Genomic DNA, 17,009 nt, shown 5'->3' with positions numbered 1-17,009 from the left:
CCAACTCATTTGCCCTCTGAAACTTGTATGCATTTTAAGGAAAATGTGTACATAATACTTATGGCTATTTTAATGACAGGCAGATACAATGGTCTGTGGTTTAGCAATGAGAAACATGCTGAGACAGCTGCAAATTTCTCCTAGTAAGAGATTAGCCAAAGGCATGGAAAGAGATACCATAGTTACACAGAGGCTGTCATAAGCGCAATCACTCTTTTTCATGGGTAGTATTTTGCTACAGTCTACGTACCTACTTATATTGCAATCACATTCTTTTTATGAACCACAAGGCGTTGCTAGTCACTGTATATATATGTATTAGTCCTATAAATCTTTACCTAAAATTAAGATGAGGTGTTTATAGTCTGAGCAGTTGTACAGTGAGGTTGTTTCTTAATTTATTCATACAGCCCCTTAAATAATATTAGAAGCACTTATCATTATTTACTATTGACACATGGCAGATCATTGATTTATCCTGTAAGTATTTCATATCACACAGTGTCAAAGCAAAAGCCAAATTCTTTCATGTGATGAAAGTTAGTAACAGCTTTACAGTGAAAAAAATGTCATGTGAGAAATACATTGCCTTATTAGCACTGACTGACCAAAACCACCATATGTCTGGCCTATCGGAAACATCCTAGAATAACCTATGTACAACATTTATATGATGAATTTCTGCTTTTTCTAATTATGTATCATTACTACTGCCAATTTATAAGCCTGGAAGAGGAAGAGGAATAAATACGTGAGTGAAGAGGCTACCACAATATCAATACTTCTTTTCAACGTTGGCAGAAAAACCAGTAATACTTGTTCCATTTTTTCCCCTCTGCTGCTGCTTAGAGAGCCTACACATCTGTTGCTCATGCAGAGAAGAGAGATCAACAACTAATGTATCTGCACTGCTTACACTGATGTCAGGCTCAGTTGCAAGAAAAATGCCATTTTCTTATATCCAGGGACACATTTTAGCTCTCTTGTATTATGGTGTCTTACTCAAGCGGTGGTTATGACAGCACTGATGGTAGTTGAGTCACAACTAATGCTGCCTCCCAATACCGAGAGTCTCAGTAGCCCACTGCAAAGCATTACTATGTAAAGGTGGCTAACAGAGCTCATGCTTTGTACCAGAAAGGCTATGAACAGCATAATTTAGAAATTGAAATATAAACAAAATTATTGCCTCTCTTTTAAGCAGCTGTAATTAATTTAGAAACAATCCAGCATCTGCAAGTGAGAAAGAGTAGGCAGTGTAAAAATGCGAGCAGTATTTATAGGTAGCAACAGAACTGCATTGATTCAGAGTAGCAGGATGCACATACTGAACACCATTTGGCTCCATGGGCAGCCAGTTGGTGTGTTTGGATGGTGCATTTTCTCATCTTCCAAGGATGTTATTCAATTTTTAGTTTCTCTTAACTCTGGATGCCATAATGTTAAATTAGATTAAATGGAATATTACAAATATCTGACTTCAGGCTCTTCCCAATATTGTCTTGGGATGCAGATAAACACTCTCAGTATGGATTTCTCTCCATCCTGGCAATATTTCTGTTCTTTTCACACCAGTTGTCTATCTCTGGTATTGATCTGGATAGCAGATTTGGATTTGGAATGTAGATAAATATACTCAATATGGATTTTTTTCTTGGCCCGGTAGTATTTCTTTTTTATTTCTTTCTGTCCTTGTAATATTTATTTTATCCTTTTATTCCCCCCCCCCTCCAGTACTCTATTTCTAATATTGTTTTGGCATATAGTTACATAGTAATATATTAGATATCGATTTCTTTCTGTTCTGCAGTGTGCTTTTCCCCACATATTAAAAATAATAGCCAGTTTTCGGAGCGGCAATTGTAGTTGCTTCTGCCTCTTATAAAAGTGTGGGTGTTCAGCTATTCCAGAAGCCACATGCTCATTTCCAAAAGATGATCCTTTATGACTCATCAGAAAAAAATACTTTCACTTGTTCATAGGAAAATATTGTTCGCTTTCACCTTCTAGAGATTTTCAGAGGTTAATAATCAATGCCTGTTATGCATTACACCTGATGGTTTTGGTTCTTTTGCATTATTAATATAAGCATTATTAGTAGCATCATACTGACAAGTCAATTCTACAGCACATATACTGATTGCCAATTTTTGATGAATAGATACAGATCATCCTGTTTATCATAGTATGATCCATACTATGATGTATGTTATCTTCATAGACTCATGAAGAATATGTTGTCTTCACAGCTCATAGCTGTGCATTTTCAGAGCATGAATATTTTGTAAACTTCTCTTATATTGCATTTGATAGTCATCACAATCCAAAGCTTCCCAAACTGACAGAGAATGAAGGGGTTTTTTTGCTCAACTACCTACTGAAGACCACACTGTAGAGTGTCTTCCTATTCAACATTCTATCCGAGCCACCATCTTCCTGTTCAACATTAAGTACCTCAATGCTAGGCAGTAAGCTAATCATCACAGCTTTCTTTTAGAGTTATCAGAGAAACCAAAGCTCCTTCAGAAGATAATTAATCTGGTTTACCTTAGGACAAACTGAATAGCCCTCTGAAATAGAACAATTCGCTCCAATACTAAAAAGGTAAATACCTTAGAGCTCAGGATGGTCACATCACTCTTTAGAAGAGTCCTAACTCACACAAAGTCCACTCCACATATTGTAAGTAGTACTTCATGTTAAACTATGCCTCATTCCGCAAGCAGTTCTACTGAATCAAACTAAAAGCTTAAGGACATGGTACTATTTCATTACTACAATGGTTCAAAGCTGCACTAGGGTAGGTTTAGATTAGAAATTAGGAAGCACCTCCTTACCCAGAGGGTTATCAAACACTGGAACAGGCTTCCTAGAAAGATGGTCATCGCCCCAAGCCTGACAGTGTTTAAGAGGCATTTGAACAATGCACTTATTAACATGCTTTAACTTGGTCAGCCCTGAACTGGTCAGGCAGTTGAACTAGATGACTGTAGTAGGTCCTTTTATTAACATGCTTTAACTTGGTCAGCCCTGAACTGGTCAGGCAGTTGAACTAGATGATTGTGGTAGGTCCTTTCCAGGTCGTTTCCAACTGAAACAATCTGCTCTGTCCAATTCTACTCTATTCTATTTCACTTGAAAAATAGCAATGCATATTTCTCTACGTCTTCATAAAATACCAGCTGAGGGACACTCCCCCACTCCAGTGCACACTTTTTCAGTCATGTCACAGCTCCAGGATCTCAAGATGAGACCCAGGATGCACCGCTTCACCTGTGTTCCTATAATCTAGTTTCTGTAGGAAAGACAAAAACTTATGGGCTGCCCAGGAGCCATGACATGCTCTAAGCTAGTCCCAAGACGGATGCCTGGGAAACAGGGACCCCCAAAGACACTGCAGTATGCACTTTCATGCAGGTCACATGCAGCTTCTGTTTCTCTTACTCAAAGGTAGCCTCTATTACAAGTAAAGCCTGGCATCTGGATCTGCCCTTCAAAAACCCCTATCCAGAGACCTCCTGTGTGGAATACACACTATAAATGACAGAAATATAAAATTCTTTCTCCTCAGCTCTTATCTAGCTGCAAAATGTTGACATCTACTCTTTCTAAAGGGCTCCTTCGTTTAATACAAAGGCTTAGCATTTTTTTAATGTCACTGTCAGTTTTATATGTAATGCTGCTATACTTTGTAGTTTTCAACTGATGGTAAAATTCCTCTGCTTTAAACAGAAATTTTCCTTATTTTGTAAAAAGGAAAGGAAACAAAGCCAAGACTGTGGCCAGCTTTTTTAATGAAAATAATTATATTAGAAAAAGGTTGCAAGAAGAAAAATATATTAAAAGTTAAAAAAATAATAGTTCTTTGTATTTTCCCCTTTTTTAATCATTTTTGTTATAATTTAGATAGGGCAGTATGATCAAATTTTTATGTTTATTTATCAAATTATTGCAGCCAATCATATAGAAAAAATTCATTTCCTTCCTCTCACAACAGTTTCTCAGTCTAGAGGATAATGCCACAATGTGCCTGGTATATCTCACCTATGCACATAATCATTTCATAATTGTTCTCAGGTGTTCCTGAACATCCTGTTTTGCTGTGGTATAATGCTCAGGAACACAAGCACTCATTTCTTTATATGAAGTAAAAATAATTCTGGTTTTAGTTAAATTATCATTGCCTTTTTCCTCCTACCCTCTCCTGCAGGCTACATAGACTCAAAAGAGTCCGTTCTAGAACATCACAAGTTAACTCAGTACTCAGCTTATTCAGACTTATTGTATTCCTTTTCCATGGTTAACTCTTAATGTCAGCCCTCTCCCTTTAATATGCAGACAAATTTGGAAATCCTTCCATAATATTTGGTTTTACATGCTGATGGTAAATAATTTCCACCTGAGTTTTCTTAACATTTGAATTCTGAGTACCATACCATTCATGCTATTTCTAATTCATTATTCATGCATTACCTTATTAGATCCCCATGTCTGAATAAAGTGCAAAATATCAAGTAGACCACATTTTTAAAAATCAATTGGTTTTCTCTCATTATTCACTTGACTTTTTTGCTTAGTGACTGATACCATAGGTATTAAGAATTTGGTATCATCATTTTTTACAATAGTGTTGTTAAATATGCTTACAGAGGTGGACTAGCAAAAAACCTCCTACCTCCACTGGTTTTATCTCTAATGTAATACTTAATTAGTAACAGCCCAAGATGTGGAAATGTAGGTGCTGCTTTTGAACTCAGTATCCTGTAGAAGACAGGATAGTACTTCAGCGGTTAATTGGGTTACTTTTTCTGCACATAAAGGATGCAAACTTACAGAAAATGCTTTGAGGTGAATATAGACTTTCTTAGACCTTTCAGTAAATTCTTCACAAGGCTCTTCTGCGATATACTTACATCACCAAGGCTGTTCAGTTCCTTTTGTTTCTTTATGCTTTTACATTATACATGATAATCACATATGGGTTATTTCATTTGAAAATCAGAAACTTATTATTCGTTACTTCTTAATACCGACTCTCTGTACAGTTCTTTTCATTTTTCTCAAAAGTGGTTTTAAAACCACAGAGCACTTTAGAGTTTTTCCTTTTACATGTATAGACTTTGGGGAGCAGAAAGAGGAGCTACAAAAATATTGTACTTACTACATGTTAGGGAAAAGTAGTTGTTTTTTTATAATATGCTATTCTCTTAACACAAAGAAGCACTCACATTTCCAACAGCAATCTATATTTTTCTGGGCACCTGAATTATGTCTATTAAAATCTGGCAAAACCTGGAAAGACAGAGACCTTCATTCACCTGCCACCTGGTTTCAACAGCTTAGACCAACTTTTAGTCATAAATTTGAATTCCAGTTTGCTATTGTCTCAAAACAGCTTTGCAGCTGTGTGGGAAATGAATAAAGAAAGGCACAACATATAGTATCTGAACAAACTAGAAGGCAGGACAAATACTGGGGATTGTAAGGCGATTAGTTTTTTCCTTTTAGTGGGTGGTAGGTCTTCAAGCAGGTTATAGTAGCCATAGTACTGAATCAGCACATATGATGGCCAATATAGAAAAGGTCTGGCTTTTTCTTAGCATCACTCCTAATGATGCACGAGATGAGTCCTGAGGATTGCTGCCATCCATGGAGGACAAGAAAAGTCCAACTCCTGAAAAAAAACAGACCTACGAGTATGCAACAGAGGCATAAACCCTTGAGAACAAGAGTCTTTAGCTTCTGTGGATTCCTCACAACCTCACAGTGGACAGAACTTCATAATCTTGACCAATAAGGAAAACCTATCTTCTGACAAAATGTTAGGAAGAAATCTCCTCAAGGTGATTTTAATTAGTGTTTTTCCCTTTTGTGACCTCTTTTTTCCTATGCAAATGTAATCCAGACACAAATTTTTACTTACTGCTTGTTAAATGCTCACAATATATATAAAATGGCATGCATTCTTTTACAGTAATAGTGCCATGTAATACTAGCCAGGAAATGTTTCAAAGCACACACATATTACTTTTTTCTATTTCTATTGCTATTTTTAAGTTCTATCTAGTTCTTTTTGTTTATATTATGCATGTGCACACATTTTACATGTGTATAATCAGATTTCCATTGGTATGTACAAAGTTAAGTGTGGGCAGCATTCAAGCAAGGTTAGCTTCAGAAGAAACACATCTGAGAAAGGATGCAAGAGTGGAATTGTATATCAAACATTTAGGAAGTATCCTTCCTTCAAAGAATGTCAAAATGATTTAAAGACTTGTACATGCAGAAAAGGAGACATGTAGAGCTCTCTGTGGAATAGAAGGAATATAATCCATTCAGCACACACTACATTTCACTACAACCAAAGCGTACCAGAAATTTAGTGCCTCTGCAAGGAAGACTGCAATAAAACAGCATGGACACACAAACACCTGCATAGGGTAAATACCACACTAGCTAATTATGGCCTGACACTGCAAACAATTAATAAATACAAGCAAAACCAGTCATCAATATGCGTGATGGGGTGCAGGTGTTCATGCTTACACACACGTGTATGTCTTCAGAGTGCATTTTAATCTGTTTTATATTGATGAAGAACTCTGCTGACTCTACATGAGCCAGCTTCAGTGTGCACTTGCAGCCCAGAAAGCCAACCTTACCCTGGGCTACATCAAAAGGATAATGACCAGAAGAAGGTGACCCTGCGCCTATAACTCTGCTCTCATGAGACCTCACCAGGAGTATTGTGTGCAGTTCTGGTGTCCTCAGCATAAAAAAGGACATGGAACTGTTGGAACAAGTCCAGAGGAGGGCCACGAGGATGATCAGGGGACAGAAGCACCTCCCGTATGAAGACGGGCTGAGAAAGTTGGGGCTGTTCAGCCTGGAGAAGAGAAGGCTGCGTGGAGACCTCAGAGCAGCCTTCCAGTATCTGAAGGGGGCCTATAGGGATGCTGGGGAGGGACTCTTCATTAGGGACTGTAGCGATAGTACAAGGGGTAATGGGTTAAAACTTAAACAGGGGAAGTTTAGATTGGATATAAGGAAGAAGCTCTTTACTGTAAGGGTGGTGAGGCACTGGAATGGGTTGCCCAGGGAAGTTGTGGTGGTGTTCAAGGTCAGGTTAGACACGAGCCTTAGGTGACATGGTTTAGTGTGAGGTGTCCCCGCCCATGGCAGGGGGGTTGGAACTTGATGATCTTAAGGTCTTTTCCAACCCTAACTAGTCTATGATTCTATAGAGATAGAACACCATATTTTTAGGAAGTTTGAGTGCTTAATGCTTATGTGAAGAATTTGTAATTCCCCTGTTTCTCTTACCCATTAAAAAGCAGAGATGACAGCACTTTTATTTTGCTTTCAGGCATTGTATATGATGAATGTTACATGTATTTCTGTTAATGTAATTTTGAACCGATAATATAAAATGTGTCAATTGGAGAAAAGGAACCATCAAAATTTTAAATCCCAGTCATACAAGACAGAAGGAACCAGAAGACTGTACTGTAGTGATGCACCCAATACTTACCATACTCAGAAGCTTCTATGTAGAAACATGGTAAATCGATGTTATTGATAAAAATGCACTTGTTTGCTATACTGTAAATGAAGAGTTAGCAAGGTGTACAGACTTTGTACAACTGGTTTCAAAGATAAATGCATATCATACTATAACACGTTTGATCTTTACTGGTAGTTGAAGAAGAAGTCAACTCTACTATCTCCTCTGCTTACCTGAGAAGGTCTGGCACACTGCTTACCATGTTCAAGCAATTGCAAAGTAGGCCGAGAAAAGCGCGCAGGACCAGGAAGTCCAATCCCAGTATGACTCTTCCCACACTTCTTTAGTCTTCCCAATTCATGTCTTCTCTGTGCACCAAATTTCCTGTGCACTTTTTTTTAACTTGTTGGTAACATGTCAGGTTGGTATCATACCTACCCTAGTTGTTTTCACTTTATTCCCAGAGGAACAGCTCCATCCCTTACGATCTGGAAGAACTTTACATTCCTCCCCTTCAAGACATGGTTGCATGTGGCACCACCATTTCTGCTCCACTATTGAAGCTACAAGAAAGGAAAACAAACACGTTTGCATGTTGCTGAAATGAACACTTTAATGTCACTGTGTTGCAACATTTATTTTTCAGGAAAATGTTAGAAATGTGTTGACTAACAGCTAGTTTGTGATTTTTCAGCCAAGTCAGAATCTTCATAAGAAATTAGGTCTCAATTTGTACAAGGTGCTATGTGCTTTGAAGTCAATCTCTTTACTATGTTTCTCTTTCTAATTTACTGCAGTTCAGGAACTAATTTCAAAGCAATTTTTTTTCAGCCCTCCTTTTTATTTGTTCAGTCAGATTCAAAGTTTGAAGTACAATCTCTTCTTTGGAGTTACTGCATTTTGCCTGATCTACTATATAGTCTAGCATAGCCTTCTTAGAATTATTCCTCAATGATGACATATTTACAGCTTCTCTGACAGCCAAAAACACGTCAACAGTAAAGATATCATGTAATGAGTGAATCCATCCTGCTGAAAAATCAGCTACTATATTCCCAAATAAAACATACGAGCCTATGCCAGATTTGTTAAGAGAACATTAATATTGCACTGTGAATAGGAAAAATAATGTTGGTCTAGAAAGACGAAAAAAAAGCCAGAACTGTTCTCTGTTTGTTTGCTTGTTTGTTCCTCTATAATAAAAATAAAAATATAAATAAAATGTAAGACTGCAACACATGAAAATTATATGCTCATATAGATTTGCATAAACACTTTTAATTAAGAGAATTTCATGCAACTCCTAGGGCACTCTGTTAGATAGATCAAATTTAGCATCTCAAGAAGTCTCTTTCACCAGCACCTGATAATTTTGCTTAGCATTTCCACAGAGTAATAGCAAATAATTCCTTTTTCCCATCTTCTTCTCATTCACCTTGGGCATGCCCTTCAAAACGCAGCAGCATTTCTACTCTTATTTTAAACAGTTAAATGCAATGGAGTGGTTATCACTGATGAAATTAAGCCAGCAAAATCCCCTAGGAACATGCAGCAAAAGGAAGCAATAGAAATAGTCGCACCATCAACACAAGAAGGAGCTGCCCGGGTGGTACCTGCTACCTGCCCAGGGAAGCAGGAGCACTTCACTGTCTGTGATCTTTCTTCTATCTTGTTCTTATTGCAACATCTGTGGAGTGCCACCACTTCACAGGTCCCGGTTTTAACATGGTGAGCTGTGAAAATAAGATGATGAGCAATTTGACAACATTGTGAGGTAGCATCATACTACTTCAGGGTTTTTTAATTAGAAATGCATTACACATGGTTCTGTAAGGCAATCTGCCATGCATGAAACTAGAATTAAAATGTTACTGACACTAGAATGTGAAGTTGATTTCTTTTACAAATGTAGTATAACCATCTCATGCAGAAAACACTGGCTAAATTCAAACAATTGGAGAAGGCTTCATATGGGACAGTTCCAGTGAATCAGGAAGCAGAAACATAAAACTAACCTAGAAAATATGTTAATTTCTGGACTCCCATAAACTGCTGTATAACTCTACCAAGATTTTTTTTTTTCACCTTTAGGGAGAAACTTTGAAATGGAAGTGTTTCAATGTTGAAACACCCATGCATGCACAGTTTTTCAGAATCTATGTCTCCAGAGTTTATGTCCAGGGCAGAAGCAGTTTTCAGTATGATATCCCAAAACCTTCATACAGATGAAAAGAGAAGAACTGGCAGGATAGAGGGACAGCCCTCAAACAAAACCCAGAAATAAAATCTAAAGAGTCACATTTGATTTTTGCCTGACACTGCAAAGTCTGGGAACATGGGGAACCGAGGTTTTCAAACACAAGAGGCAATAGGACAATTTTCATTACCCCCTATCCAGTAAACATCACCCTCACCCATGTTCCTCTAACGGATCACCAGGACCGTGCTACTGGAACCCTATGAGAAGAACAACTTGTTAAGAGGAAAGCTTACTAAACTACACTTCCTGTTTCAGCATCCAGCTACCAAAAGATCTGTAGTTCAAAAAAAGTAATTTTAACTAAACTTACAGTGGTTACTGATACAAGATCAGGTATTTCTAGGGTTAGCTCATTTCCATCAGAAAGAATCATAGAATTATGGAATCATAGAATAGTTTGGTTTGACAAGGACCTTGAACAGTCATCTAGTCCAACCACCCTGCAATGAACAGGGACATCTTCAACTAGATCAGATTGCTCAGAACCACATCCAGCCTGGCCCTGAATGTCTCCAGGGTGGTGCATTCCCCACCTCTCTGGGCAGCCTGTTCCAGTTTTACCACCTTCATCATAAAAAACGTTTTCCTCACATCCAGCCTGAATCTCCCCTCTTTTAGTTTATAACCATTACCCCTCATCCTATCACAACAGGCCCTGCTAAAAAGTCTCTCACCATGTTTCTTATAGGCCCCTTTTAAGAACTGAAAAATCTGAACTTTTAGCTGGTGTTGACCTACAACCTTGATAGGAAGGAATATTAATTATGCATATACATGCTTTAAGAGTACCCTTTAGTTCTCTATTTCCGCTGCTGTTAAACTTTTTGTATGCTTTATGCAAAGCAGCTACCTTTTGTATTCCAAATAATAAAACAGAAGCTTCCATGAGAAAGCTGTACTAGCAAGCTTTCAAGCAAACATTGATCTCTGATTGCATTTAGTTACTATTGCACAATATCAGTTCCCAAAAGACCTGAAGAAGGAAAAACAAACTTGATGTAGGCTATGGACCCCAAGAATGTGCCTAGAGGCAAAAACAACTGGCAGCAGCAAGGTATTCCATCAACAAAGCGTAGACTACTAAACATTTCATTCAGGCAATTTTCAGTAGAACAAAGTCCACTGAAAAGTCTGATCTTTGTGATCATTCACAGCATCGTACTTTGTTAGGTTACATTATACTCCACCACATCATGCTGCACTACAGCTGAAATAACACAATGTGAACAACTAGTCCATGATCCATCATTCTGCAATATGCTGAAATTTCACATAAAAATCAGAAATCTAAGAGGATTTTTTTTGCTTAAAATCTCTTTGCTTTGTTTTTTTAACTATTTATTATTTCTAATTCAAGAAAGGATGAGGAAAGCAATTCATACTACCTGCCTGTACTTTGCAATCTGTGATATTTTCATACCTTTACTTTTAATTATCTTCCAAGCTATTTCAGTGGTATACATGCCAATAAGACAATTTAAAAAATATATTAATTTTTCTTACTAAAGCAGTTGTAAGATTGGGGTGGGTTGTTGTTTTTTTTTTTGTGAATATAGCAAAAATATATTCTAGGATATATTTTGAATATATAATATATAGTAGAACAAACACATGCTGCTTTTGTAATTTCACATCAATTTTTATTTTGATAGGCAATTACATCTCTTATACCTACACATGCTAAAAGAAATTCACTAACATATATTATAGGAAATGACATAAAAAACCCAAACAATCTACAAAAGAAAGTACATTTAGTGGTAAGAGATGAACTTTGTCCCATATAATTTTTCACTACATTAGTTTTCAGTTATTATTTGTATTTCGATGCATATCACTGATCCTGAAATTTTGCCTCCTCACTCTCCTATTAAATAGCTTTACACTGCTCTACCAGGTCTACAGAAATGTCATGCCTGCTAAGTAAAATGTGTGCCAAGAGTCACCTGGAATGGAAACCAGTGAAAAGAGCTGTTGCAAAATTCTGTGAGGGAAAAGTTCACACTGAAACAAAACTTTTAAAAGAATTGTTTTGTAGTAATTAGGGGGAGAATATCAGGCATTTTAAGACTTTTATGGAAAATGAGTGAAATTAAATTAAACAGTCACATTCATGTACTATACAGGAAAGGATCTCAAAGGATGAAAAGATGTGAAAACTGGTAGAGAACAAAAAAATAATCACATACTATTGATAGTATTTGGAGAATCTTTAACAAAGCTGCTTTGAAATTTTTGGTATAAAACTAAAACTACTTAGAAAAGTATACAAAGATATTTCAAGCACTGAAAATCTAGGCCAACCATCCTCTAGTTTCTATCTACCATGTAGAGTATGAAAAGAATATTCCTTGAGAGGAAGTGTAGGGATTTTAGCTCCTTATGTTATCAAATAATTAAGTTCCAGGGCAGTAAGTACAGTATCTGTCACATTCATGTGAAATGTAAGCCTCTGTACAGTAGATAAAGGATTTCCCACGACCTAATACAAATTAACCTCATTAAGCCACTGAATCATTCCCTGAAAGAAGGATGGTACTTCAGGAGATACACATTTTGGTTTTGTTTTTTTCTCCTAGTACAGTCTTCCAAGTATGCTGCTTGCTTTGCAGAAAACGTTTGAGGAACTAAATGACATTTCTGGAATTCTACAGAAATTCATTATTCAAAATCACTGCAAACACTCAGTCCTTCATGCTCTACTATTGCAAGTAATCCTTCCTGAAATCCATGTGAAGGACTACAGAAAGCGATATCTATGTATATAGATTGTGAAGTTTTACTGATGATTATGCATAACATAACATATGTATATATTATGTTCCGGAAGATGTAACACTGTATTATGAGTGCATAACTAGGAAAATAGACATAACCATATCTCACCCATTAGTGGTATATCCTGTAATTAACCTGACACTTTTATATCATTTTTCATGTAGTGAAATCATCAATAGTTATCCCATAAATCAGTATGCTAGTGGTACAACAAAAACTTAAATGTTCATAATCATGATCCTGGAAAAAAATAAAGCTAAGTAATTATTATTTTTCAGTCTACGTAAAATTGCACTTAAAGACTATGTATAAACATACACAGGAAAGACCTTTAACTATATACAAATTCTACCTGTTCTTGTCCCTTCATGGCAACTTTTTTTTTTTTAATCAGGTGAATGACATTTCAGTCATATTTTTACGCTGAATCTGGCTTCTAAGTTATGCACAAACCTAGCATTAAATCAAGGAAAGTCTTCTGAATTCCATTGTTTGTTATCATTGCTATTTCCTAGCCCCACCACTCAAACATTGGTGTTCAGTTCTGATACCCATCTTCTCAACCATATGATTCTTTTCTTTCTTGTAAGTTGCACAAGCCATGCACTAACACATACACTGGCCATTAACAAAGAAAGAAGAAATCATGCTGCCATGGACTAGATTACAGTAGCTACATACAAACAGTATAAAAAACCCCAACCAACCAAACACCACCAAGGCGCTAGTATATGCTCTCTGCAAAGACACTACCACAACTGGGTGATGCAGCTAAACTCATTTAATCTCTAACATCTATTGAAAGAAAAAGATCCCTTGTCCCTTTTCACACCCTCCTTCATCCCTTGTTTACATGAACATTCTCATTTGATGATAACGACAGTAAACCAGGGACACAGACCAGCAGAATAATATGTGTATATATATATATATATATATATACTATATATATATATAATGTATTTTTTGTGGTAGTGTTAGTTCTCTGCAGGCTTATCTTCACACCTGGGTGTAGAGACTAGTGAGAATCAGTTTCAGCCATAAGGAAGCGGCAGGAGCAGGCAGCCTCAGATACGTGATTACTGCTGTGGAAACTAGCTCCTACATTGGCTTACAGGCATTGCATCTCTGCACTCTTACCTGAAATAAATGTATTTTATTCTCTTGCAGATAATTCCTCCAAGATCAGAGAGACTATGTAAAGTGTGCAAAGTTTTGTCTGATTATGTCTGTGTGGGTTTTAAAGCTTTTCGCAAAAACAAAGCTTTAGCTGAAACAAGAAGCAACAGATCAGCAAGAAGGAGAGGATTGGCAATTACTCTAAACCATGAGTTTCAATCCATATTACATCTAATATTATACAGTCTTTTGCCTTTTTGTCATCTTGGGTATAATTTGAAGATGTTCCATATGAATACTATAGTAACCCAGTCTTTCAAAGTAGGCACATAAGTAGTTTTTATTCATGTAAACCATATCCACATGAGTAATTGCATTAAGGACTATAATGGAATTACTTTTTTTAATAACTATCTGCAAGGAAAAAGAAACAATACTTCAGCAGATTATCAACCTGCTTCATCTGTTTCCCTGAGTGATCTGTCACTATTCTATACCACAGTATTGAAACAAGTGATTAAACAGAGGTAGGTTGTTGATATCAAATAAATAAAATTAGTGTTTATAACATAACATTTTCCAGATTAGGCTCTAAATCACTGCCCTACTCTTAAGTGTCCAGGAAAAAAGTGGGTTTTCTTGTTCACATAGTCTATTTATTGGCTTTGTTCATACTGATTGACATGGAAAAGAAATGTAGCTTATGTTTCTGCTACACTTCATCAATTTCAATATGTCATATCAGTCTCAGTTTGTCACTGTAGATAGTGAGGACACAAATAAACTTGCAAAATTTCTCACACACAAGAACACACTCGTACAGTATTGCTGCATCTTGCAATAGCTCAGTAAGTGTTAGTAGTTGCCACATCTAAATAATCAAAATCTTATACAACCACAGCTAAACCAGGATTTCCATATGTTTTCTGTTTAAACATCAGATATATCAAAAGAAATAGACTGTACAGTTCCTTCATTCAATTAATTCCTTTTTCTTTTTAGTATATTCTGTTATATCTACCTATCACCTGGTACAGAAAAACTTAGTCTATTCATATTTTATCTGCAACTGTGCTGATATTGCTCCAGCTGTGTAGCTAAGAACATAAGCAATGTGAAGCTTTTTGTTAAACATAAAACCTTTCACTTGACCAGTCATTAGAGTAACTGAGGAAAAAAAAGCAGACAACGTTTTGGGAACACGAGCTTCAGTTTGCTTGTATGAACACAAAGCAAAGCACACTTTCATTTCAGCTCCATGGGCCAGAGGGAGAGCTGGCAGTTGAGATCAGGGAAAGCAGAGGCATCTCCTATACTAGTTACAGTATACGGCATGCACCAAGCCACTGACTCCCAAAGAAGCAGTGATGGACACACATTGAGAGGAATCCTACTGAACATAACATTTAAAGATCGGATTCAAATCCCTTTGAAATCAGTGGGCTGGTTTGATCAGTGGTTTTGGATCACAACTTCAATGACAAAATGGAATTCTCTATTTTCAATGAAGGCGATGTCTGGGTTTGCAACTGAAATATTTATTCCGATGATTGCAAATGTAGCACCTATTAGAGTGATTGAGAAAATGATGATATATAGTCTAGTCTCCGTGACTGAAAAGTATGACGAATTCAGTTAGGACAAGGGGTAATGGGTTAAAATTTAAACAGGGGAAGTTTAGATTGGATATAAGGAGGAAATTATTTCCTGTTAAGGTAGTGAGGCACTGGAATAGGTTGTTCAGGGAGGTTGTGAATGCTTCATCCCTGGCAGTGTTCAAGGCTAGGTTGGACGAGGCCTTGGGTAATATGGTTTAGGGCGAGGTGTCCCTGCCCGTGGCAGGGGGGTTGGAACTTGATGATCTTAAGGTCCTTTCCAACCCTAACTATTCTATGATTCTATGTTTTAAACCATCATAACAGCTGTCCTGTTTTTCATCAAACAGTGCATTTACTAAAAGTTCAGTATTCAAGCAGTGAAATTGTTTTTGAAATCTAATAAAATGTGGTTACACTTTGGACCTAAAAGCACAAATGCTGGGGGGCGGGGGGGGTGGAGATAAATTGTCTCCACGTTTTCTTAATCTTATTTTAATACAGCATTTTTTATTGTTATGACAAACCAGAGATTCTTAAAACTGTAAAAACTCAAAACAAAGCAAAATTTATTTTATTTGGAAAAAGCCCTTACTTAAGGTTTGTTTCTTTTGTGGGTTTTTTTTGTGTTTGATTGTTGGGTTTGGTTTGGGGTGGTTTTTTTTTGGCCAGTGAACTGAAAAATCAATTGCAGACACAGCAGTAACTCCTGTGTCCTCAATGGTGACAATGAGGCATGGCACAGTTTGTGTTGCATTTCAGGAAAGATACTCATGCTGCTTTATTTTCCAGATGATACAAGGGGTTGCACTACAGAATTAGCAGGAAAAAATGGTAATTCTACACTATCATTACATTTCACATGGCTATTTAAAACCTTATTTAGCTATCTAGTCCACTGATGCCACGCATATTAAAACACTCACATAGTTTAGATGTAGTACACATCTAAAACCAACAGTAAATTCTCTCTTTAAAATTTTAGTTTTAAAGAGAGAATTTACTGTAATGAGAAGCAGCTCTCTATGTCTCCTGATGCTCCTTTTTCCAAATACCTAGAACTGAGGATGTGCTAAATAACCCTCACCTAATTACGGCCCTTCACTAAACACAAATGCCTTGGATGTCCAGAGGAGTCCGGAGCATCCTAGTGAGTTCCAACAGAGCACCCTGACCTGGTGATCCCAGCACCATCCCCAGGGAGCAACCAGCCTGTGGGCCCCATGTGAAACCCACCTAGGTGAGTCAACACAAGAAACTGCCTCCCCAGAAAGCCTTGCAGACTAAAGGGAGTGCTGCAGACAGGGATCTAGGACCTGTTATCAGATGAAGGAGGAGCAGAATTTTGAGACTGTGCAGTATATGACCTCAGACATTTTGTGGAAACTTTTGAGACTCATTGTGGGATGCTTAGTGGAAGGACCAGGGGAAAGGAACATAAAACAATAAAGTGGACAGGGTAAGAGACGCCAGTGAAGTATAAACAGCAACTGACCAGTACACTTGCTTGGCTAAGGCTTGTGCTTGAACACACCAAGCTAGCCTCCACTCTCCTTAAATCTCATATCTATCTTTTATTGTGAGTAAACTCTCTTCTCTGAGTGAGTATGTGTGAAAGCTAGGGAAATTTAAACCAGACTAGCTGGAGATAGATTAAAAGATTTGATTACCTGCAACTGGCTTGGGATCACAAACCTCATGGGCTTGTGAATCCAAGTGAAACCAACTGCATATATGGGGCACCTCAGACCAG

At 37.2% G+C, this 17,009-nt stretch overlaps 1 protein-coding gene across 7 annotated transcripts in view; it reads right to left on the bottom strand.

Annotated features, from left to right (window-relative positions):
* The window catches only part of TAFA2 (TAFA chemokine like family member 2), a 203,070-nt gene that overhangs the window by 17,064 nt on the left and 168,997 nt on the right, over positions 1 to 17,009 (bottom strand). For all 7 annotated transcript variants that reach the window (XM_061348536.1, XM_061348532.1, XM_061348535.1 and 4 more), the window contains exons 3-4: positions 9,085 to 9,237; positions 7,943 to 8,067 (exon numbers count right to left, since the gene is read on the bottom strand). In XM_061348536.1, the coding sequence (XP_061204520.1) occupies positions 7,943 to 8,067; positions 9,085 to 9,237 (278 nt within the window). The remainder of the gene's footprint in view (positions 1 to 7,942; positions 8,068 to 9,084; positions 9,238 to 17,009) is intronic.

The sequence above is a fragment of the Neopsephotus bourkii genome, unplaced genomic scaffold (assembly GCF_033783945.1).
Source record: "Neopsephotus bourkii isolate Nb327-2 ecotype Australia unplaced genomic scaffold, CSIRO-AGI_Nbou_v1 NB_359, whole genome shotgun sequence".
Classification (NCBI taxonomy): Eukaryota; Metazoa; Chordata; class Aves; order Psittaciformes; family Psittacidae; genus Neopsephotus; species Neopsephotus bourkii.
The sequence above is the reverse complement of the archived record's forward strand: the minus strand, read 5'-3'. Positions and strand labels throughout refer to the sequence as shown.